At 34.6% G+C, this 26237-nt stretch overlaps 1 protein-coding gene across 3 annotated transcripts in view; it reads left to right on the top strand.

Moving 5' to 3' along the window:
- Positions 1–26237, top strand: part of INPP4B (inositol polyphosphate-4-phosphatase type II B) — a 931109-nt gene that overhangs the window by 742196 nt on the left and 162676 nt on the right. For all 3 annotated transcript variants that reach the window (XM_051965729.1, XM_051965726.1, XM_051965728.1), the window contains 2 exons: positions 487–664; positions 14980–15189. In XM_051965729.1, coding sequence (XP_051821689.1) covers positions 487–664; positions 14980–15189 — 388 coding nt within the window. The remainder of the gene's footprint in view (positions 1–486; positions 665–14979; positions 15190–26237) is intronic.

The raw sequence follows: 26237 nt of genomic DNA, 5'->3' as shown, positions 1-26237 counted from the left end.
AGGGAATAACACTGTAAGGACAAAGCTAACAGATGCATTTTTTTTTCCTGTGGTCACCACAGGTCTCTGTGGATCATATTTTTGGCATTAGATCTCTTTCCTTGAACTCCCCTACCCAAACCTCCTGCTTTGAAATAGAATCTCTTGCCCCTTAAAGCAGAATTTTTGATCTTGGAACTAATGTCCAGAACATCATGGGGATAATTAGTTTTGATATTCTTGATTACTGTTCTAAACTGGGGAAGAAAAGTGCTCGTCCAGAATTTGCACTAGAATTTTGCTGTTGTTGTTTTTTACCTATCAAAGAGTCATCCTTTTAATAAAATTCTGAGTCAGGTTTTAAAATTCTAAATTAAGGGTATGCTTACTGGCCTTTGGTGGATGAAGAATGATGACACTGAGCTTTCCAGGTCTGTGCCATCTGGTGTTGGGGCTGCAAAGATCTGGCACTTTTGGGTAACTTCATCTTTCTACTTCTTGTTTCAGTACTGGATACCAGTTTATTTACTATTCACCTGAAAACACAGCAAAAGCAAAGGAAGTTCTCGGCAACATCGATCAACTCCAGCCCCTTATATCAACTCACGCAGATGGGCTGCTTAATTCTGCCAGCCAGCATTCTCCAGACAGCCTGAAGAATTCTTTAAAGATGCTTTCAGAAAAAGTAAGATTCAAATCGTAGCTAGACTGTGTAGCATGGTGGGGGAAGGAGGGGAAAAGAGAATAACCAAATCCCTACTGAGCTTTCTTTCTATATGAATTGCCAATCATAGCAATGGGAAATGTTAAATATGCTCGTTTGAAAAATAATCTTTAAAGCATTACTGAAAGATGAGAAGAGACTAGTCTTATACCTGATTCAGATAGTAGGGAGTTATTTTTCCCCATACAGCAAATGAAACCTGTTAGAGACTCAGATTTATTTTCTCTTTTCTTATCATTACTGTCATTTCTTTCCTTTGGTCTTGGCTTTTGTGACATGAGTGAATTCACATTGGAATCTTTTTATTAGTTTTATTCCTTTACTATGGTGATCATCCAAATTGAATAAGTATGAACAACTCTTTGTGAAAATAGAAATGTCTTCACATTCAAAACAGAGAAATAAGGGTGCCTTCCCTTTGATCCCTGCTCTCTCAACGACTCAGGGCATATCTTCTAACTGCTCTCTGCTTCAGTTGGAAAGCTAAGTACCTTCCAAATAGAGACTAGATGACAGGACCATAGATTTGGAACTGGAAGGTCCTTCTATATCACCTTCCTAGTACCACATGAAGTAACTGAAACTCAGCTAGAAATTGTGACTTGCCCAAAGTCACACAGCTGAAGGTAGCAAAGCTGGAATGTTAATCCAGGTTCCTTGACTCCTACACTTTCTGCTATACCACATTAATAAATATTAATTTAATATTTGTAAAAATGGTGAAAGGCAAGTTGCCTACAGAGATTAGAAATAGTCTTGCAAGACTTGGGAAACTCTTGCGACTCAGGATGTCCGTTTCAGGTCTTTCTGAGGGACCACATCCAGGAAACAGCAAAGAGAAGCAATCAGATAAGCTTGACATCACAGGGGAATTAAGTCATTTGTCTAAGGTCATAGAACTAATAAAGGAAATTCTAACAAACTCAGGTCTTCTGACTCCAAAGCCAATTCTCTTTTCTTCTATGCTATGTTGATTAATATTAACATTATATTAAAGAAACTATGCAAAGTAGAGCATCATTTTCTACTAGGGACTTGTATAATTGCCTCCAGAGATCAAAAAACAGTTTGCCCTAACAAAATATGTGCTTCAGGTCTCCCTGAAGACGTGTTTTAAAAACATCGGCAAGAAAAACCGCCCCAAAACAGAGAGGCTCCCAAGGAAAAGAGAAGTTATAAATGTGAAACTAGCCTGGTGCAGTGGGAGTGAAGTCCAGGTAGTAGACTGTATTATGATAAGGACATATTTATGTGGATAGTTTTTGGGGAAATAGCCCCTGTGAAATGATATCCAAGATAGCTCTGTGGGATGTGAATATGGCACCATAGTAAGGCTCCCTTGTAATTCTTGATAATTCCTTTCCAGCAGCTTCCTGGGGGTGAGAATCCATACAAGTTAGTTAGACTTTGTCAGTCTTGTTTATCTCCTTGATAATACAAGGATAATAATAGTAATAGGATATGAGGGGATATATATATATTATATATAATATGTGTATATATATATTCATGCATTTACTTGGTTATTTTTTAGGTATATGTGGTAAACATTGGGAATGCAGACACTAAAATGAAACATCCTTGTCCTCAAGGAACTTATGTTCTATTGAAAAAGATAGGGAACAGTAAATAACATGAACACCAAAAGGTAGAAGTAAAAATATACATGTGTAATGTATATATGGGTTGTTTGTCCCAAAAAGGACCATGACTTCAGGGAGGGGATGCCATGACCTGCCTGCTTCCCATTTCCCTCCAGAGCTATCTGGATCTAGTGGCAAGATGTAGATTAGTATGACTGGAGCTGACCCTGGATGCAGTGGGAAAACTTGGCCTTTTTAAGCAATGTTACGTATATACATGCTCTCTTATATAATTTGTACAAGCATTTTTTAGGACAAGTTTAAAATTTTATTTAAAAAACAATTTATAAAATGTTAAATCTGCTGACTTGAGGAAACACAGAAAGGGGTGGGATTTCAGAGAGCTGTCCAGCTACTCCAGCAGGGCAGAATTGCAGGATATATGACATCTCTCTCTCCCTTCCCTACTCTTCTCCCTTGAACACACCCAAGAGGATCTTGGTTCACCCTGGAGAAAACACAGCAGCTAGAAACATACAAGCACTTATTATTTTAACTCTTGCATCCCCAGTGATATAGGTCTAAAATAACAAATGAATGAATAATTGAAATAAATTTAAAAATAAATAATAGTAAATGTAAAGAGAGTAGATAGAAAAAAGAAAGAGAAAGAGGAGAAAGAAAAAGAGAGAAAGAGGAAGAAAGAAAGAAGAAAAGAGAAAAGAAAAGAAAAATTCTGATGAAACTTGATTGGAGAGGACATAAACAGAGTTGAATTTACTTCCTGTAGGAGGTGTGGTACTTGAGATAAGCTTTGAAAGAAACAGGGGAATCCAGTCTCAGCCCCTTAATGACTTGTTTACCCTAAGTTCTCTAAACTTCAGTTTTATTTTAGGAATATCACTTTGAATAGTTATGAGGAAAATGCACTGAATGGAAATATATTGATAGCAGGGAGATAAATTAGAAGGCTTTTGTAATATTCCAAGAAAAAGGAGATGATTGCCTGAACAAGGGAAAAACAAATCAGAAAATACCTACTGTCAAATTCCATCTCAGACACTTAAGGATTATGTGACCCTGGACAAATAAGCTTCTTTCCCTGTGCCTCAGTTTCCTCATTTATCATGGTGATGGACTCAAAGGCCTCTAAGATTTCTCCCAGGTCTCAAACTATGAATCTCTGATCCTATGAATATAGTGAATGGGATACACAAGAGAATATAGTAAAAGTAGCATTGACTAGACTTGGCAACTGTTTGGAAACAAAGCAAAATGGAAAATGAAATCATTGATAACTCTAAGGTCTTCCAGAAGGAAAATGGTACCATCAATGAAAATTGGGAAATTAGAAACAAGGAAAGATTAGAAAAGAGAATGAATTGTGACAAGTTGGCCTTGAAATACCTATAGGAAATCTAATTGTAAATGTAGATAGTAATATATAGAGAGGAGAGAGACTAAGGTTGGATATATGGACTAGAACATCCTCTGGCTAGAGATGACCATCACACCTATAAAAGATATAAGAAAGCCCTTTACAAAAAGGAAAGATCTGTGTAAATGTGACCTGTTAATATTATTATTCAACTTCTTTAATAGTAAATTTAACAGCTTCCCCTAAGTATTTAGCACCAGCTTAAGTTTGAGAGTTTAAGAGATAAGTCTTCATGTTACCATTAGTGATGATATAATATTTCTCAGCTGTATGAATTTTTGGAAATAGAATGTGATCTGAAAATCTTTCAAAGGTTGTGTGTGTATGTGTGTGTGTGTGTGTGTGTGTTATGAGACACTACATATACAGAAACTCATTTAACACATTAGCTTTTTGCTGCTTATAAATATGTACAGCAGAGGGCAAAGGAGATAAAAAAGAAAAATAGTTGTTTCAAGACAGGAGCACTACAAGATGAAGGTGGGTTGGGAAATCAAATAATTAGGGTTCTTTGTTGGATTTCTTCAGCCTCTTAGATTCTGTGAGGTTTTTCTGGGTGCACCTAAGCTGAAAATTACAGCCAATACCGTATCCATGCAGTGATTACCAAGCAGTATTTATATTCTTCCTGTGCACTGGGCAGGGATTTGTCATTTCATACATCATTTACAACTTACTGCAGTGAGTGATTCTTTTAGGGGGGTTATTTTTCTCCTCATTTAATTCGGCAGTGCTCAAATTTTCCCCACCTCCTTTTTTTTTCCTTTGACTAGATTTCCTTTACCTACCAACAAATCTGTCAGCACTTGAAACAACAGATTTTTTTAAAAAAAGTTTTCTGTTAGATATTTCTTTTTTTCTATGATTTCACATTAAGTTAACCAAATTCTGCATAGCATGATTTCTGATGGGAGATTTCAACAATAATAATAATAATAATAAAAGAGATGCTCTATTTATGTAATATAACAATATTGGTTTGGGGCAGAATTCACTATGTGAACATAGTGTTTTTTTTTGTTTTTTGTTATAACGTAAGGTGCAATAGAAATGGGATTTTTCAAATTTCTGAATTCTGTCTCTGTGGGAAGAGAAATATGGAAATCCTTACTTCATTGATCTATTTTTTTTAATTCTTTCTTTAAGATAGAGCTGATATATTTGGGTCATAAGATTTAGAGCTAGAAAGGGACCTTAGAAATCATATAAAGCAACCCTCCTAAGTTACAAATGAGACCAGAGAGGTAAAGTCTTTTGCCTAGTTTCATATGGCTTGTAAAGTCAGGAAATCTAAAATTTCCCCACTTTAAGTTCCTGCCTGTTTCCACTAAATCACCTTATTCTTCACAAGAAATTGGCTTATGTTTTTAATTTTTAAAAGGTTGGGAGGAGCTAACTCATTTGTATAGACTCACAGAGAGATTTAAGATGATTATAATTTTAAGGAGTAATTTTTCGAAAATTTTTCTCTAGACATAAAAGCTTTTGTCTAATAAGAGAATTCACTTTTTACCTATCATGTTTTTGATATGACTAGTAGCTAGATAATGCATATAGATAAGCTCTTTAACTTTATATAATTTTAACTTACCTTACCCTTGCAATGAGAAGCTTAAAAATCTTTTATTTTTAAATTATAGCTTTTTATTTACAAGATATATGCATGGGTAATTTCTCAGCATTGACAATTGCAAAACCTTTTGTTCCAACTTTCCCCCTCCTTCCCTCCATGCCCTCCCCCTGATGGCAGGTTGACCAATACATGTTAAATATGTTAAAGTATATGTTAAATGTAATATGTATACATGTCCATACAGTTATTTTGCTGCACAAGAAGAATCAGAATTTGAAGTAATGTAAAATTAACCTGAGAAGGAATTCAAAAATTCAGAAGCTTAAAAATCTTAAAAGCATTTAGTCCTGGGCAGATAAGAGAGAAAAAGAACATGCATAAGTAGTATCTATGCTACCAACATTATTTAGCTATAATGTATATGAATCAGTTATTTAATAAATAAATGTGATTACTATGCAGGGCTTTGATAAATTTCACTATCTTTATAATTGTTTACTCTGCCATAGATTAGACTCTTTAAAAAATTATTAGATTTGGGGCAGCTAGGTGGTGCAGTGGATAGAGCACCAGCCCTGAAGTCAGGAGGACCTGAGTTCACTTAACTAACATTTCCTAGCTGTGTGACCCTTAAACTCACTTAAACCTAATCAGGGGGGAAAATAGTGGATTTGAGATTTCCCCCCTAATTTTAAGTTCTCATAAGTCATTTAAAATTTTTTTCAAAGAAATTTTACTTTTGCTGACAAATTTTAAGCTTCCAACTATCCTGTGAAGTAATTTATTATTTTGTTCCTATTCATTGGGTAACTTCCTTATATTCCACCTATATCTTTTGAAATCCTATTGATTCTTCATAGCCTGTGTCATATACCACCTAAAAGTAACAATGCTTTACTTGTTCCCTACTTCCCAGCTAAAATTGATTAATCTTTTGTCTGATCTTTAAGCACATTGTGCTTCTCTTGAGTATTTTTTTAAGGCTCTTAGTCTTTTTTTTTATTTTTTTTATTTTTTATTTTATAATAACTTTTTATTGACAGAACCCATGCCAGGGTAATTTTCTTTCTTTCTTTCTTTTTTTTTTTTTTTACAACATTATCCCTTCTCGCTTCTGTTCCAATTTTTCCCCTCCTTCTCTCCACCCCCCACCCCTAGATGGCAAGCAGTCCTATATATGTTAAATATGTTGCAGTATATCCTAAATACAAAATATGTTTGCAGAACCGAACAGTTCTCTTGTTGCACAGGGAGAATTGGATTCAGAACTGGGAAGAAAAACAAAAATGCAAATAGTTTACATTCATTTCCCAGTGTTCTTTCTTTGGGTGTAGCTGCTTCTGTCCATCATTTATCAATTGAAACAGAGTTAGATCTTCTCTTTGTCAAGAAATCCACTTCCATCAGAATACATCCTCATGCAGTATCATTGCTGAGGTATATAATGATCTCCTGGTTCTGCTCATTTCACTTAGCATCAGTTCATGTAAGTCTCTCCAGGCCTCTCTGGATTCATCCTGCTGGTCATTTCTTACAGAACAATAATATTCCATAACATTCCTATATCACAATTTACCCAACCATTCTCCAATTGATGGGCATCCATTCACTTTCCAGTTTCTAGCCACTACAAAAGGGCTGTAATGCTCCTAGTCTAAAGGAGGAAGAATGCTATAGATCTGTGATATCATCAGCATATGAAATTCCTAGCATGGCAACTGCCTCCAATGGTGCTTATTGGCAACTAATTTTTAATCTATATTCATTTATAGACAGCTGAGTGACATAGTGGATGGAGTTGTAGAAAACTCATCTTACCGAGTTCAAATCTGGCTTCAGAAATGTACTAGCTGTGTAATCCAGGGCAAGTCCCTTCACCTTGTTTGCCTCAGTTTCCTTATCTTTAAAGTGAGCTGTGGAAGGAAATGGCAAACCACTCCAATATCTTTGCCAAAAAAGCCCCTAGCAACAAATTTATTTTAGAAAATTGACTGGAGGCACTGAGAAATTAAAGAAATAATACTTGATCACCTAGCTAATGTTTATGAGAGCCATAATTTTAATCTAGATCATCCTGACTCCAAAATTGGCCCTCAATTGATTGTGTAGATTTTCTGGGGATGTGATCAGATTTTTTTTTTAATGTTATACATTTCATTTCTGTACCTTGTTAATAATACATTTAAATATTTCTGCTATAGACAGAGAGAATCTTTTATTATTTTTTTCTATACTTAGACTGGCAAGTTTTGGCTTTGATACAAAATTTTTCATTTGGAAAAAAAAGGAGCTCTTTACTTAGAAAACAAACAGAAAATTGGACTACTACTTATACATTATAGGTGTTCCCATTTAAAGACAAACACACACACATAAGTCACAATAGTTTTCAGACTCCTTCTAGAAGTATCAGTGCATAATTGCAATCCATTTTGATGTCATGGAAAGTTCTATCTTATTTCTTTGATACTGCCTGAGGAAGACAATAGACCATTCTATTGCTGTTCTTAGGCTGACAGATAACTACCTCATTGCCCCTGAGCAAAGAATCACCTACTACTCTTCTCTTTTACTATATCATTTCTGAGGAGGACAAATAGCAGAACATCTATTTCTATCCTCTTCAGAAAGAACCTCAAATCTGATTTTAAGCTATAATTCTCCTGCTGTCATCTTCCTCACTTTTCCTCTTTGTGCAGACTCTTCTACTCTGATAAGAGCCAAATCCCCTTTCTTTGACCTCATATCCCTTTGTTCTCATTGAAGTTTTATTTCTCTTCCCTTTTGAGAAACTTCCATTTCCCCGACAACCTGGAGTATATAGAGATGTTCTTTGATTCTCTTCACCTTCTCCTTCTGGAGAGAGAACACTATATTCCAGGAACACATATAAGTTATTCAGCTATGGTAAAAATATAAATTTGAAATACATAATACAAGTTAATGCTACAGTTCCCATTATTCAAGTTTCAATTTTGGGTCTTGAAACTATTTGTAGGTACTTATATTTTAACTCTTAGTACTGGGTTATTTTTTTTTAACAGACACAAACTCATACAAAATTCTTTTATTTGGGACAGCAATTCCACAGGCCTGGTCACATCCATTTCTCAGTCTTGTAATATTCTTCTATTTTACAGATTTACTCTTTTTGTCACTCTACTGATTACAGTAACCCTTTCTGCTTCTCTTTTGGAACTTTCCAATAAGATTCCCAGACTCTGAATCCCTGTGGTCTTGTATGTACATTGGATAGAAATATTCTTTAAAAAATAGAAGATGGCACCAATTTTAAATATTTTTGATGAGAAAGTTATCAATTCCTAAATAAAATTTAGTTCTTTAAATAAATGCTGTGTCTATATACCCAAGATATTACTCCATTTTAAAATAATACATATAATTAAGGTCTAGAATTTAGTTGTTTAACATGCATTTTATTAAAAAAAATTACCTAACATTTAGGGTTTTCCAAAATTTATACATACCCTGCCCACCTTCTAGGAGGATTTCACAAATTTATTGTCTATGACCCTAAATAGGGTCTTCTGCTGATAGACTTTCCTTACCAAGAGTTCCTTATAATAATGAAATCCTCACACTTCTAGTGGGAGGATCAAATGGAAGGAGGAAGGGTAGGAAGAGAGAAGGAAGAAGATGATGATGGGGAAGTAAAAAGACATAAACCCTGAACAAATTGGTCTACTCCCTCCCATCAGAACATGCTTTGTGCTCTCTTACCTAAGTCACTTTTCCCCTTTTTGTTCTTCATTATTACATGCATGCCATCCATCATTCATTTAGACCTGTTGAAAGCCTATTTAATTTTATAATAATATTTTCAATTCGGAAAAATTTGCAGATATGATTAGGCACTAGTCACAAATCTTAACATCAAATGGGGAAACATCAAATAGTAAATGTACTATTTAGTAGCAACAAGCTTCTCAAATGGTTCTGTTTTGAACCAGATATGGATTTTTGATTGCATAGAAGCAGCAAAGAACTGTCCTTAAAAGACAGAGTGCTTAATGAACTTTGCTAACAAAAGACTTAAAAAGATGTCATTGTGGTGACCTGTGGTAGTTATGTGCCAAAGACAGTAGAATAGAATAGAGCCTCTAGACTTGGAAGTTGAAGTTCCAGTGAGGTAACTACTGGACCTGGGGCAAGATTCATTCATCTTAAATGAGTCATTGAACTTCACTAAGGGTAGGTTCATTTTCCTGACTGGTACACCAGTGAGAGTGGCTTAGACATTTTACAATCTTTCTGATCCTTCTCATTCTTGTATGTCCCAGAATATAACACAAAGAAAAACAAGTAACCTAGATGATAATGAGTCTGTTGAATGAAAGAGTGTTTGATTGGATGATGGCTATATTGATATAATCATATATACATTAATTATGTAATTCTTTCCAGGCCTTTTGAAAATCAGCTTGTTCATCATTTTTATAGAAAAATAATATTCCATTACCTTCATATACTACAACTTATTCAGCCATCCCCCAATTCATGGGCATCTTCTTATTTTCCAATTCTTTGCTACCACAAAAGAGCTGCTACAAACATTTTTGTACATGTGGGTCCTTTTCCCTCCTTTATGATTTCCTTGGGATATGACCCAGTAATGGCACTGCTGGATAAAAAGGTATGCAGTTTGATAGCCCTTTAGGTGTAATTCCAAATTGTTCTCCAGAATGGTAGGATCATTTCACAGCTCTACCAATAATGTATTAGTGTCCCAGTTTTCCCACAATTATGTCAGTACTTATCATTATCTTTCCCTTTCATCTAGATATTTGATTTTTAAGTGGAAATAATAATACCTGACATTTTTCTGCAGCTTTAAAATTTACAAGATCCTTTATAGCTAGTTCTCTTTTGAACCTCACACCTGTCTTATGAGGTTGGTACCATGGGTAAATTTTCCCCATTTTGAAGATAAGGAAACTGAGAGTTCAGGAGATCTTGATTGACTATGGCCACAACAACTAGTTGGAATTTGACCATGGGTCTTTCTGACTTAGCTCTGACACTTTACCTACTAAATATTCTATTAATAATTTCTCTAATAAAACAAGGGGAAGAAAGGACAAAGTCTTTTGGAATTTTTTTTAAGGAATAGTATAAGATTCATTTTGTTCCCAGCATGGAAAGATATTTTGACCAAATCTATGTTTAGGAAGATGAAGATTAAATGGCTCTAGATTCCTAGATTCTGCACTCTTGCAATGAGTCAACAAGCCTTTAAGGCTTTAAGCATATTATCCTTTAGCTGGGTTGTCTCAATGAATTTGAATATCTTTTAAGTATCTTTTGAATGTTCTCCATCATGCAAGTGTGAGGAAGGAGACAAAAAGCATCAATTCAAAGATAGGAGCAAGCTGTGTGACTATAAAAATAAATCAAGGGAGTTTATTGAAACTATCAACAGCAAAATGGTTTAGTCAAAATGAATTATGGTGAATTCATGTTTTTAATATTTAAATTTAGTATTGTACATAACCATGCTGTATGGAAAATTATGTGTGTAATGTATTTTGCCATTAGCAACATGGCAGCACAGGTTTGTTTTAGGGCTCAGTTTATTTGTTTCTCAGAAATTCTCTTCTCTATTTTACACCTCAGTCTTCATAGCATTATCTCTTCTCAGACTTTATTTTTTTAAATTCTCATCCTTTTTCTAATAAAATATCATAGCTTGCCATTTGACTTTTGTTTTGTTTTGAATTTATTTATCACTCAGCTCCTCTATCTTCCTTTTTGGTTTTGCAGAACCATTCTCATGATTTTCCCTATATTCAGAGTAGCATGTTACCCTGAAGCTGGTGCCAAATAATGTTTTTACATCAGCTAACAGCCTTTGGAGATTTTGAGATTTATTTCAGGTAATCACGAGAGGCAGGCAGCATGTTGTACTGCAAATCTCACTGGATTGGGAGACAGGAAACCATGAGCAGAACCTGTGTTACCACAAACTCACTATAAAATCTCAGGCAAAAAACTATTTCTTTAGTCATCAATTTCCCCATTGGTGAAATGGTGAGCTAGGATTAGAAAGTCCCTCTGGTCCCTTTCCACCCTTATTTCTTTTATTGTATTAACCAAATGCTTGAAGAAATTAAGTGGCTAGATAGAAACCATCAGGAAGGTTTCGATTCATCAAGATGTATTATTATATAAGTAACATGGAAGTCGGATTTGGATGGTGATCTTAGGAATTTCATTTAATTTTTCTGTTCTAATAGGGAGAGAACGTGAAACTACTTAAATGCCTGCAAAACAAGTACAGAATAGATAGATATTGAAAGACTAGAAGTGTTAGGAAGAAAAACCCTTGAGAGATCTTCTGTGGATGGTAGGATTTGAGATAAATTTTGAAGAGATCCAGAGTTGGAGTTGGAAGAGTTGGAATGCCAGGAAATATTCCAGGTATATGTTCAAAGGAAGTGAGATTTGAGATGGAAGAGTGTACATGATGATTGCAAGAAGGCCAATATGGATTGGCTATGGAGTAGCTGAAGGGGAGTAAGTGGAAGAAGACTCAAAAGGTAGGAATTGGTCAGATTGTGAAGAACTTACCAGACAAAGGACTTTATAGTTGATCCTGGAGGAAAGACAGCCACTGGAGAGGAGAGAAGGATCTGTGCTTTAGGAAAGAAGATGAATGGAAGAAGTATTGGAATGAGCAGAGAGCTGAGGCAGGCAGACCAGTCACAATGCTATTTTTATCACTAACTTGAGAGATGGCTTTTATGTAAGTGAGATATAAACAAGAGATGGGGAGATAGAAATGGCTATTGGGCAACTGACTGAATACATGGGGTGAAGGTAACTGAGGAAGAGATAATGATGTGCCGAGATTGCAAGTCTGGCAAACTTAAAAATAGGAAAGTAATATGAAAATCTGGGATGGGTAGGGAAGATCAGTTCAGTATTTAAAATATTGAATGTAAGGTGTCTATAGGACTTCCAGTTCAAGATATCGAAAAGGCTTTCTGTGGAAAGACTGGAGTTAAATGTATAGATGTAGTAATCACCTCTACAGAGATGATAGTAGACTTCTTCTAAGCATATGTTAAGTGAGAGGGTTAATCAAAGGAGGGAGCAGGGAGAGAGAAAGAAAGCGATAAGGGACTAGAGCAGAGCCTTGGGGGATACCCAAAGTTATTAAGCCTGAAATGGATGAAGATACTGAAGAAGAGTTGAGAAAGAATGGTTAGAGAGGTTAAAAGGAGAATCAGGAAAAAAAAAAGAATCATGTAAATCTAAATAATATCCAGGTAGAAACAAATGAGTAACTTCTGCATTGATGGAAGTAATTTCCATGCTGGGAGTTACACTGACTGATGAAACAACAGGTCCATATATTCCTCTCCAAACAACCAAAAAAAAAATTATGACACAAAACTAGTTGCATAGATAAGACATGGCAGTGGTTAAAAAAAAGTTTCTTCTCTATGGCTTAACTATACTTCAAGAATTTTTTTTTGTTTTTCACTATGAATAGATTTGTAGACATTTTCCTAGTATTCATTAGCAGATGACCCTGTTAAGAGAATGCAGTAGATGCTACTGAGGTTTAACAGTGTGTGAAGCTAGCAGTGGCTAAAGAGTAAACTCACTGAGTGATGGATAATGTTGTGGTGACAAAGGTGAGGGACTCGGGATCATGAGATGTCGCCGTTCGCGTCCCATCTCTGACACCTGGTAGTTATATGAGCCTGGACCCATCACTTAGTATCCTCCATTTTCATACCTGTAGTACTGTCTCCTTTGAGGCAGATCAGCAAATTATTGCTATCACACAATGTTAGAGATTTTCCTCCAGGGCACTGAGAGGTTATGGCACTTGCTCCTGGTCACTTAACCAGTATTGATGAGCAGGCTTGATAATGCTATTCCAGACTTGAAACCCTGCTTCCTGACCCTGTATCTCTCTACCTCTTACTCAGCATAATGTAATATATAAATTCAAGGACTGCACCTCCCACAATTTCTCCAGCCAGAGATAGGGCACATTTATTAAGTAACCCATGAAATGAAATCTTTCATCATAAGGTAGCTGTCACTTCTATTGTAGTTATGGGGGTATTTACCACCAGCGACTAAACCCCACTGGATATTGTTTCGTAGGGATCCTGCCAACACTGAACATTATGATAACAAATTTATGAAGAGACAGTTTAGAGAGTAATGATCAGGAAGAGAGCAAAACCTTCCTTCCAATTTGTGCTATGAGCTCTGTCCAAGAGAAAAACACATTCAGCTACCACGGCACCCCTTTCAACCAATATACCCAAGTTTCTTTTACTTTAACAATCTATTCAAAATATCAGGCATAAGCAGTATTTTCTCCCAACATAAAAAAAAGGCATCAGGTAGTTATTGTTGAAATGGTTATTCCCACTGAAAACCATCTCCAGAGACAGGATTTGCAATGAGGCAAGAAAAGGCTACAGAAACAGATGGCTTTTATAGGATCTATACTACCTCTGCATTAACTTTTAGAACAGAAGCGCTCCAGAGTTTGGCAGAGTTCCCAAACTGCACTATTTACCACTGATTGGGATGATTAGTTTTCTTTCTCTCCTATACTTACACTATCTTACATGGTACTTAAGAGAAAACAAGTCTACATGCCCTTTCCCATTTCAGCTCGGTGCAGTGATCCTGCCCCCTACTGACTCCCTTCCAATTAACAAAAATATTTTCTCTCTATCTCACCTTCAATTCCCTCTTGGAGGTGGGGGGAAGAAATAGAAAGCAAAACCATATATATAGAGATATAGATATAGATAGACAGATATAGATAGAGTTAATGGATAGATATAGATATAGATAGATATAGATATAGATATAGAAATAGATATAGATATATAGATATAGATAGATAATAGATATAGATATAGAAATAGACATAGATATAGATATATAGATAGATAGATATAGATATATAGATAGATATAGATATAGATATAGATAGATAGATAAACAGATATAGATATAGATAGATAGATAAACACATATAGATATAGATATAAATATATAGATAGCTAGATATAGATATAAATATAAATATATAGATAGATCTAGATCTATATCTATATATCTATATCATATATATAATCAAATTTGATTAGTCAAGCAAAATAAACGATTGTCTTGGCCAGATCCAGAAACTATAATATATCTCACTTTTACAAACTAAGTCTATCATCTCTCTGTTAGGAGGTGGCTTGTATTTTTCACCTAAGGCTTTTGGAGTCTTGGTGGACTTTTGCATTGATTGGAGTCTTTTAAAGTTGTCTGTTTATAATGTTTTTATGGCATAAGCTGTCCTAGTTCTTCTTACTTTGCATCAGTTCATACAAGTCTCCCCAGATTTCTCTGAAACCATCCCCTTCATCATGTCTTTCAACAATACATTAATATTTCATTAAATTCATTTATAATTTTTTTCATTGTTTCCCAATTGATGGATACCCTTTTTATTTCCAGTTCTTTGGAATAAAAAAAAAAAAGGAGAGGGATAAGGGAATAGATATTTATTAAACTTTTATTCTGGGCCAGGTACCATACTAAACACTTGCAAATATTTTTTTCTATATTATTTCTAATATCTGCTTTAAATATTTTATGCAAATCTTCTTAATCCCTGTCCTTTTTCTTCCAGACAGAGCTCTTTGTGCATGCCTTCAAGGATCAGCTGGTCAGAAGTGCCCTTTTAGCCCTCTATACAGCCCGGCCAGGCTGTGTTCTCAAGAAATCACCCTCTCCCAAGAGCACTGTGGCAGAGGACCAGGATAAACCTGAAGGGTCCCTGCCCCCGATCCAAAGGCAGGATTCTATCCCACATCACTCAGACTATGATGAAGAAGAATGGGTAAGAATCTCTCTGTCTTCCATCCCCTGGCACTCACTAACAGAAAAGTTCAGGAAGTATAGACCTCCTCTTCTAACCAAAATATACTCCTGGAAGCTAAGACATAAAACAAATTGTCATAAAGAGGATCATATATATCTGTAGGAACAGAACTGATATTGGGTGTTGTGTTCCTGACCAAGGATTTTGTGACAAATGACCAATATTATGTCATAAAAGCAAAGATACAGCAACTATAAAACACTATAAGCACTTAAATAGTAAAATTATATCCCAAGCCCTATAAAATGGGCATAAATATACTACATTGATTATGCCATGCACTATAAACTACACACTGCTCTATAAAGAGCACATACAGTGCATAAAAAACAAAATTCAAATGTCATAAATTTGACTGGAAATGAATATGCTGGCTATAATAAACATTAATTAAACATTTAATTAAACAATTATACTTTTTGCCTTCTTATAATTTAGAAAGGCTTTTAGAGAATGATTTACAGGATCCAAGACTCTTACAAAAGCACTTAAAAGAAGTTTGAAATGAAAATTTCTTCTCTATCCAGATAATTTTTTTACTGAAATGAGAAAAGGTAGATTGTTGTTTGGAATGATGGGTAGAATCATAATATTTTATTCTTGATGGGGAAGATAGATTCTTCCAATAAAAGTTAATTTTTAAGTGTGTGAGTGAACCTAACTTTTCTTGCTCTTTTTTGCTTCCTCACTTTATTCAAAGTTATAAGTACATCTGATCAAATGAAATATGTTGCTGGGAATTAGCAATTATTGTTGTTTCTCATTTCATTCTTTACTATTCTCATCAGCATCCTGATAGTTTAACTGCAGGCCACTATGTATTTTGTCTTTAAAGTATGATGCATTATGATTAATATTTATGGTTGAAAAATATAACCAAAAGTTATCCATTTTATTCTCATTATTGCTTTGTATTCATCCCTTAAAATTGAAATTAATAGGTTAACTTTTAGCATACAATAAATGTAATACATATAGCAACTATATTTTTCCATATAGTTCCAATCCATGCATTCATTTATACAATCAAGTGTTTGTTGAGTACCTGTAATATGTGTTGGGCAAAATTTCTCTGAATTCTGTTGATATCCCCTTACAACATTTGATATCTCATTGGAAAACCTCAACAGTCAATGACCAGATTATTAGAATGGAATTTTGAAACGGTTATAGCAAGGAAATTGCTATGACAGGCATAAGACAGCACCCAACTAATCAAAGGTTGTTACTAAAGAAAGGAACACTACCTAGGAGATTTGGGGTCTCAGATTTTGTCAGAGCACATGTATTTACCAATGGCTACAAAAGAAAAATAGATGAAGGGTGGTGAGAACTCCCAGATCTTACAGACAAGTAAGCCCTTGTCTTTGATTTTAAAGCTTTTTTTTTTTTTTTTGGTTAAGTATAAATAATTCTGTTTTTTGCAGTTTTTTTTTCATTTAAAATAGCTTGAAAACATATTCACATGAATTAACAAATGAACCCTTTTCACTACTAGATACAAAATTGAACGATTTTCTTCCTAAGAACATAATTACACAAATTCACATTAATGGACCTGGAGTAAGAGCCATCTCCCAAACTTTGCTTACTCTTAAGCCTTGTTCTTTCTTAAAAGTGTCATGTGAAAAAAAATGAAGTGATCTAAATAAACATAATTTACATTTGAGTGCTATAATATATTTTAAGAAAAAATAGAAATTAGGAAAAATTGATATCAGGGGTCTCATGCCCCAAGAATATTGACGTAGAAATGGAAGCAACTATCCTCCTTCTCCTCCCCCTTTCAAATAATTCCTTATTCCTGTATTATGTAACCTTGGGATAAATATGGATAAGAGTATGGATTGTAATATGCATTGCTTTGGGTAAGGGTATGATGTGAGAAAATATTGGAATAGGAATGAGCAAGAATAGCACATATTCGGGGTAGCAGGTGGTACTGCACCCTGGAGAGAGGAGGAAACGAATTCAAATCTCACCTCAGAGACTAATTATGTGTCTCTAAGCAAGTCACTTAATCTTGATTGCCTAAAAAACAAAAACAAAAAAAAAAGCATATATATTTAAGCTTGGACATAGAAACAAAAATGGTATCACCATTAGAATACACACAGGGCTGGGTTGGTAAATGTTTAACAAGTTGTCTGAAAAAAATGCATTTCTAACATGTTTTCCCATTATTTTCTTAAGTCTAGACCAGAGCATCTTAAACTTTTTCTACTTATGATCCCTTTTGCCTGAGAACTTTTTATGCAACTCTAGATATATAAGTATATGAAATAGGTATAAAAATCAAACATTTATTGATAATAAATCATACTTTTATGATTCCCAATTCAGTTATGAGACCCCATATGAGGTCTTAAACCACAGTTTAAGAAGCTAGCATCTAGACAATCCAGAAAACAATAAATCAATTTCCAATATGTAGAGCTTGCCAATTTCTAAGGTATGATTACCCCCAATAAAATTTGACAATTGACTTTCTAGATTCAAACATCTAGTGCATCTCTGATCACTTGAACAAAAGAAGGAATTAAATCAGGACTTCAGTTAACAGATGAACTAAATAACTCATTCAAACATTAAATATATAATATGTGTGTGTATGTATACATACACATACATGTGCATGCACACACATTATATGTGAATTCATTCAGGGGACCAAAAGAATTGATGAATATGATTATTGAGTCATGATCTTTGAACAACTATGGAACATGAGAGGAGTGTCATAGGATTACATAAAGGGAAATGTTCAAATTAAAATAAAATAAAAAAGAGAATGTTATCTGAAAAATTGAAAAGAGTGAGCTTGACATAATTCCTGATTAAATTCTAGAACATTATTAAAGAAATGATTGGTGAGCATGTATAAATTTAATCATTTGCTAACTAATCATATATATATATATATACATACATACATACATACACACACACATGATTGTTTGAATAATAGCTTAGAAGAATGCCCAGAATTTGGAATTTCTTGAATGTCTGGGTACTGTGAATGTTGAAGTCTTGTCTTCTTCAAAATTAAATTGGAAGTCTCTAGTGGAAACCTCAGGTACTTCTCCTTATTCTTATGCTATTTTATTAGTGAGTTAGATAAAGGCATAGATGTTATTTTATTTTATATGCAAAAGACACAAAGCTAGGAGCAACAGTTAATACAGCACTGAATGACAGGTAAGATCTAGAAAAGATTTTAACTGGCTCGACCATAGTAGGATCAAGCTAACATGAAAAAAATATTAAAAAATTATAAAACTATTCACCTAAGGTTCAAAAAAATCAAGAGACATTATGACAAGATAGGGGAAGCATGCTTCATCTTTTAAAAATATGAGGTTTTTAATGGATGGCTATCGAGAAGCCAGTATGGCAGAATAGGTAAAGAAACAATTTCTGAGCCAGGATTTCAGATCTCGCCCCTCTGACACATATTGACTTTGTGTAGTTTAGTTAAAAGTAAGTCAGTCAATATTCTAAGCAACTTTCTAAGAACATCTTTCAAAGATAATAATGATTCATGTTGAAAAGTTATTTTCCTTATCTGAGACTTTCTTTTCCCAATAAAATTATAAAATTATAGTTCCAGTTGCTATGCCATATGCCAGGAACATTATATGACAGCCCAAGAATCAAATGTTATATATGACTACAGTGGGATAATTATAGTTTAACTAAGGAGGTAACAACAGTCTTGAGGAAATTTGCCTTGCTTAGACTATATTTACAGGATTGGATTCAATTCTGGATGCCATGTTTTAGGAAAGATATTGAAATGCTGAAGCACATTGAGAGAATTGCAGCCAAAAAGAGGAACAGTCTTGGGATCTTGAAATTTGAGGAACTGTTAAAAAAAAAAAAGACAAATATTCAGGCAAGAGAAGAGAAGACTCAGGGGTGATATGAGTTCAATCTTTGAAGAGCTGTCATACAGAAGAAGGATTAGGCTGGTACTGTTTATTTCCCAGAGGACAGAATTAGTGGCAAAGAATCAAAGGTTTGCAAACCCTCCTAACAATTAGAATTGTCCAAAAATAAAATGGGCAGTCTTGGAAGATAGTGATTCTCCCTCAGTGGATGTATTCAAGCCAAAACTTTATGGTGTCTTGTTAAGTGTGTCATAGAGGGAATTCTAGGTTCGAGTGAAGGTTGAGTTAGAAGAACAAAATTTTGAAAGTCTGAGCGAAGCAATTAGTTTCAGGCATGAGGGATAGCCTATCTAAGAACCCAAAGTGGGAAATAGAATATGCCAAGTTTGGAAGAACCTAGCTTGGATGCAATATAGAATGTGGGACTGGGGAGTTAATGTGTGAAATGTGACAATGAAATGTAAATAGAAGACAGGTTATAGAGGGCATTAAATATAAGACTGAGGAGTTCATCTTTTTACATTAGGTAATCTGGAGCCACTGGGGCTTCTTGAAAAGGGTGACATGTGTTTATTAGTAAATATTGCTAATATTTACTATTTAATAATGCTAGTATTATATGATAATACTAGTGTTTATATTACTAAAATTAGTAATTAGTAAAAAGATTTTGGTAGCTGTTTGGAGGATAGGATGGTGAGGGGAAGAGACTGAGAACCCAAGACCCCTTTTTTGATTCCAGTCTAAGGCAGGATTAAGAAAATAAAAAAGGGAAAAGAAGATGAGCATATAATCTGGAGTGGTAGATATGTAACTAGAAAGAGGGGAAAGGTCCAAAAGATATGGTGATGGGAAAAGCAGGTGAAGGGATGGATTAGTTCAGCTAGATGCCAAAATGGAACTCTGGATAACTAAAAGGATGGTTACACCTTCAACAGAAATAAAAAGATTTGAAGAAGAGAGAGCTTAAACAGGGAATACAATAATATTGGGTTGAAGAGCCTACAAACTACCTAAGTAGACATTTCTAGCAGGTTGTTGTTGATGTAGGGCAGCTACCAGACACAGTGGGCCTAGAGTTAGGAAGGCTCAGGTGAATTCAAATCCAACCTCAGATTTTTGCTAGCTTTCTGACCCGGGGCAAGCCACTTAACCCTGTTTGCCTGGGTTTCTTGATCTGTAAAATGAGCCGGAGCAGGAAATGATCAATCACTTCAAAGCAAACTCCTCCAAATGGAGTCACACAGAGTTGGACATAACTAAACAACAACAGCAACAGAAGTTGTTAATGTAGGATTGGAGTTCAAGAAAGAGGTGAGGGAAAATGTAAAGATTTATAGAGTTGATTATAACCCACAAGTGTTAGTAATATTTTCTGTTCCCAGTTTTATTGTGAATAGTCTTTATTTGAGGGGTATTAATAAGGTCCCCATAAAGTTTCGTATTTCAATTTTTGACATAAAAAATAAAGAATGGAACATATATAAAATCACTAGACATGATTAATGATGAATCTTTTTTTAAATTATTTCCAGTTCAAGTCATCTTTTGATGTCATGAAGTGGTGTATAAACCCTCTGACATTGATTATAGCATTCCCTGTCCCCTTCTCCACCTCTTTCCTGGCAAGATAAGGCTCCATATGTGTACTTGTATTTCTTTGAAGTATGCAGAATATATAATCCTCATGTTAAGATTTCCCTAATTACAAAAAGTGTTTTTAGTCTTGGCAAAAGTCACTCTAAACTTCCTCTTTCCCATCTTGTTAATATCTTATCTTGAAGAAAAAAAAAAAAAGACTGCTTCCATACTTACAACAGCTTTCAGATATTACAAGAAAGATTGTTTCTTTCAATGGCAGAAACACTTAGAAGAGAAAATAGCCCAGTGAATAAAATACACTTTTAGGTGGTTTATTCACAAGTGGGAATAACTATTGCATTGGAAAACTGCTAGTGCATATCATTTTCTAATGATATAGTGAAATTTCATGAAGCCTTAGAAGAGGAAGAAGGGGGGAAGAAAGGAAGGAAGAGAAAAAGGGAGTAAGAAGGAAAAAAGAATAGGTAATGAAGGAAAAAAGAAAGAAGATTGGAAGGGAGAAAGGAAGGGGAAAAGAAAATAAATGAAGGAAAGGATGAAAGAAGGAAAAAGGGGAATAAAGAAGAGGAGGAAAGAAGGAAAAGAAAGAAGGCAGCAGGGAAAGTCATCATAAATCCTATACGAATATTGTATCAATTTATCTTTAAAACAACCTTCTAAAGTAGGTGCTGGTATTATTGTCATATTACATTTGAGGAAACTGAGACAAATAACAGTTAAGTGATTTACACAGCAAAGAATAGTTTTCAACATTCATCCTTGCAAAATTTTGTGTTTCATTGTTTTCTTCCTTCCTCTTCCCATCTCCCCTCCCTAGACATCAAGCAATCTAATATAGATTAAACATGTGCAATTCTTCTAAACCCACATTTATCATTCTGCAAAAGAAAAATCTGATCAAAAAAGAAAAAAATATGACAAAAAAAACCAAGTAAGCAAATAACAAAAAAGAGGTGAAAATACTATGTTGTGGGGCAGCTAGGTGGTGCAGTGGATAGAGCACTCGCTTTGGAGTCAGGAGGACCTGAGTTCAAATCTGACCTCAGACACATGACACTTTCTGGCTGTGTGATTCTGGGTAAATCACTACAAACATTTTTGCACATGTGGATCCTTTTACCTTTTTTATGATCTCTTTGGGATACAGACCCAGTAGAAACACTGTTGGATCAAAGCGTATGCACAGTTTGTTAGTTGATTGGGCATAGTTCCAAATCACTCTCCAGAATGATTGGATCAGTTCACAACTCCACTATAGTGCCTCAGTTTTCCCACATCCCCGCCAAAATTTATTTTTATCTTTTCCTGTCATCTTAATCAATCTGAGAGGTATGTAGTGGTACCTCAGAGTTGCTTTAATTTGCATTTCTCTATTCAATAGTGATTTAGAGAATTTTTTCATATAACTAGAAATTGCTTTAATTTCTTCATCTGAAAATTGTTCATATCCTTTGACCATTTATCACTTGGAGGATGGCTTGTGTTTTTATAAAGTTGATTCAGTTCTCTATATAATTTAGAAATAAAGCCTTTACCAGAAACGCATTGGTTTTGTTTGTACAAAAACTTTTTGATTTAATATAATCAAAATTATCTATTTTGCATTTCATAATGTTCTCTAATTCTTCTTTGATCATTCCTTCCTTTTTCAGAGATCTGAGAAGTTAGAATTCTCTCTTTTTTAAATTTGCTTATAATGTCACTCTTTATGTTTCATTTTGATCTTATCTTGATATAGGGTAATAGGTGTTGATTAATGCCTAATTTCTGTCATACTATTTCTCTAGTAATTTTTGTCAAATAATGAGTCCTAATGCCAGAAGCTGGGGTCTTTGGGTTTATCAAACATTAGATTACTATAATCATTGACAATTGTGTCTTGTAAACCTAACCTATTCCACTGATTTGTTACCCATACCAAATGATTTTGATGGCTATTGCTTTATAATATAGTTTAAGGTCTGATAGAGCTAGGCCACTTTAGTTTGCATTTTTTTCATTAATTCCCTTAAATTGACCATTTTTTCTTCCAGATGAATTTTGTTAATATTCTTTCTAGATCTATAAAGTAATTTCTTGGCAATTTGATTGGTATGGCACTGAATAAGCAAATTAATTTAGATAGAATTGTGAGTTTTAATATATTAGCTCGGCCTACCCATGTGCACACTTGATATTCTTCCAGTTATATTTAATCCTAATTTTATTTTTGTGAAAAATGTTTTATAATTTTGTTCATATAGTTCCTGGCTTTGTTTTGGCAGATAGACACCCAAATATTTTATATTATCTAGAGTTATTTTAAATGGAATTTCTCTATCTTTTGATGCTGGACATTTTTGGTAACATATAGAAATGCTGATGATTTACATGGGTTTGTATTTTATATCCTGAAACTATGCTAAAGTTGTTGATAATTTTTAGTTAATTCTCTAAAGTTCTTTAAGCATAGCATCTTATCAGGTGAGATTTGATTTAACTCACATCTTCCTGATTCTAAGCTAGATTTGTATTTAATGGGGAATAAATAGTACAGGGGAAGGGCCCTAGGATTAGAGTCAAGCAACCTAGTTCTGCTATATACAAACTCTGTGACCTTAGGAAGCTCCCCTCCCCTCAATCTGCCTCACTTTTCTCCTTTGTAAATTGAGGGACTAGATGATCTTAAGTTCCTTCCCAGACACAAATCCATCATCCCAAATTCTTATTTCTTTATGGACTGGATTCAATTCCAAAAACATTTATTAAATACCTAGTGTGGGTTAGCCATCATGGATAAAAGGCAAAAACAAAATAATTCCTTTCTTCATTTATTGGGTGAAAACCATATGTACACAAGAAAAATAAATATAAAATATATAAAAGCTGAATACAAGTAGGTAGGAAGAGGGGTAGGATTGACCACAAGGCAAATCCTTGATAGCCTCTTGTGGGAGGTGGCACTTGATCTGACTCCCTAACTGCTGCATATCATCATCTGTATGTTCCAGTGATATCTCAAACAGAAACATGTTTACAACTGATCTCATTCTTCTTCCTCAGTCTAAAGCTTCCATTTTCTGTCAAAGGCATTGCCACCCTTCAAATGACCCAGAATTACAATCTAATAGTCTTTTTCGAATCTGTATATTCGAGGCCAGTGATGAAGAGCAAACCTCCCAGGTGTGAGGAACAGCCTGTTTCTGAACAGGACAAGAAATGCAATGGCATGTGCAGGGAACAGCAAACAGGCCAGTTGTCAGGAACGTAGAGTGCCTAAGGGAGAATAATATAAAATCGGTTTATAAACATAGCTTGGAGTCAGACTGTAAAATCTTAAATGGCAAACAGGGGAGCTCTGCATTTTATCCTAGAGGATAGGGAGCTGCTGAAGCTTTGTGAGCAGTCAAGTGACATGAGACCTATGCTTCTAAGATAGCAGTTTGAGATCTGTGTGGAGGATAAATTCGAGAAGGAGCATATTTCAGAGGTGGGGATCAATTAGGAGGCAGATTCAATAGTCCAGGCAAGAAAGGACGAAGTCCCAAACAAAGGAGGACTGTATGACTAGAGAACGACCACCACAATAACAATAATAGCAGCTAGCATTTATTTAGTGTTTATTATGTGCCGGAAACTGTGCTAAGTGCTTTAAAATTATTATCTCATTTGGATCTCACAACAATCTCAGAAGAGAGGTGGGATTATTAACCCCCCTATTTTACAAATGAGAAAACTGAAACTACCTGAGGTTACATGACTTGCTGAGGATCATATGACTAGTAAGTAAATAAATGTCTGAGCTTGGATTTGAACTCAGATTTTCCTGACTTCAGATCTAGCATATCATCCACTGTGCTGCCAAAGATGAAAGATGTGTGGGATTTATTTTATAATTTAGAATGGAGAGATTTAATGAGCAATTATTAGATACCTATGAGGTGGGAAAAAGTGGTGGTACAAAGTAGGAATTAAATTTAAATATGTCTAGATTATGAGTCTGGGTCATTTGAACATGGCAATGTCTTGATAGGAATTGGAAGCTTTGGAAGATCAGTCAATTGAGGAAGAACAATAGTGAGATCATTTGTAAACATGTTTTAGAGATGTATTGGAACATATAGGTGGCGATATCCAGCAGTTAGTCAAAGATGTAAGACTCCAGCTCTGAGGGCTGGAGATGTAAATCTCAAAGTTTTTTTGTATATATGGGATCAATAAAATCATGAGAATCGATGAGATCAATGAGAGCAAAAGAGTAAAAGACATGGGGCAGAGAACTTGGCTAAACCAGCCTGCAGGAGATGGGACAGGAAAGATGATCCTTCAAAGAAGAAGAAAGTCATCTAAGCATATAGCTAAGTAACAATTATTGGGACTTAATTTGTTGCTAGAAAGTATAGATTTCAATAAATTTTGAATAGCAGTTACAAGAGTTATATCAACTCTAAAAGACATCTTATTATTAAAATACCTTGAGAGAATGAACATCTTTCTTGGATGTATTCAGAAAGCAGTGTCTCCTGTATTTGCTGATAGTTTGAGTGTTGTATAAATTCTTTGCTCTGTATTTTATAAATTGGCAGGCCTGAAAAAATTAGAACATATTATTTATTACATAGTATAAGAAGCAATATAAGAAGCATTAAATAGCTGAAAGAATATTGGAACCATGATCAGAGAAACCTGTCCCCAACCATCTTGTATAATCATGGGCAAGTGACTTAATATCTGTAGGCTTCAGCTTACGCATTTGTATAAAAAGTATGATAACACCTTGAGGGTTTATTGTGATTAAATCCTAATTTATGAGGATTAACTGAGAAAATATAATTAAAATATTAGATAGGCCTTTACAGTATTTTGGATATTCCAGATATTAAGAATGATGGTAAACATTTTGGAAATTAATAAATGTTAGTGAAACACTACTGGTCCCTCAGTTTTGAAGCACAGGTTATAACCATTCCATTGTTGATTATGGAGGAGCTTCATTACTTCTAAATGTAAAAGGCTTATTCTTTCTCCTTTCACTCCTAATTTCAGTGGGGAAAAATGATGGTTGCATACATCTGGATAATAATAATCCAGTCAATATGGTGAGCAGAAAAGCCAGAGAGAGAAGCTTCCCATAGCATCCAGTCTTTTGCTGAGTTTTAGTTATTAAATGATTGAATGCTTTAAAGGTTTATTTTCTTGAGAAGTCAGAAAACAATTAAAGCCCAAAGGAATATTTTGGGATTTTATGACAATCTGTGCCAAACCATAGATGGCTGGCAATGGTATTCTCAGACTTTGAGTCAGTAAGGTTGACATATTGCTTTTCTTTATCTACATGAAATGGAGCAGATGCTTCAAGCAGCTGGGATTCCAAGATTAGTTTGTCCGAAATATGAATGCGTGTCATTCCCACAAAACTATTAAGTTGACCCAATTTTTGCTGCTTTAAATAATGGCTATATTCTTCACAATACTGCTGATTTATTTGGAGAACTGCTGTTCTATGGACAAGTCCAAGGCTGTGATCTTTTAAGC

The sequence above is a fragment of the Antechinus flavipes genome, chromosome 6 (assembly GCF_016432865.1).
Source record: "Antechinus flavipes isolate AdamAnt ecotype Samford, QLD, Australia chromosome 6, AdamAnt_v2, whole genome shotgun sequence".
NCBI classification, from domain to species: Eukaryota; Metazoa; Chordata; class Mammalia; order Dasyuromorphia; family Dasyuridae; genus Antechinus; species Antechinus flavipes.
Note: the sequence above shows the minus strand (reverse complement) of the source record. Positions and strands in the feature narration are given on the sequence as shown.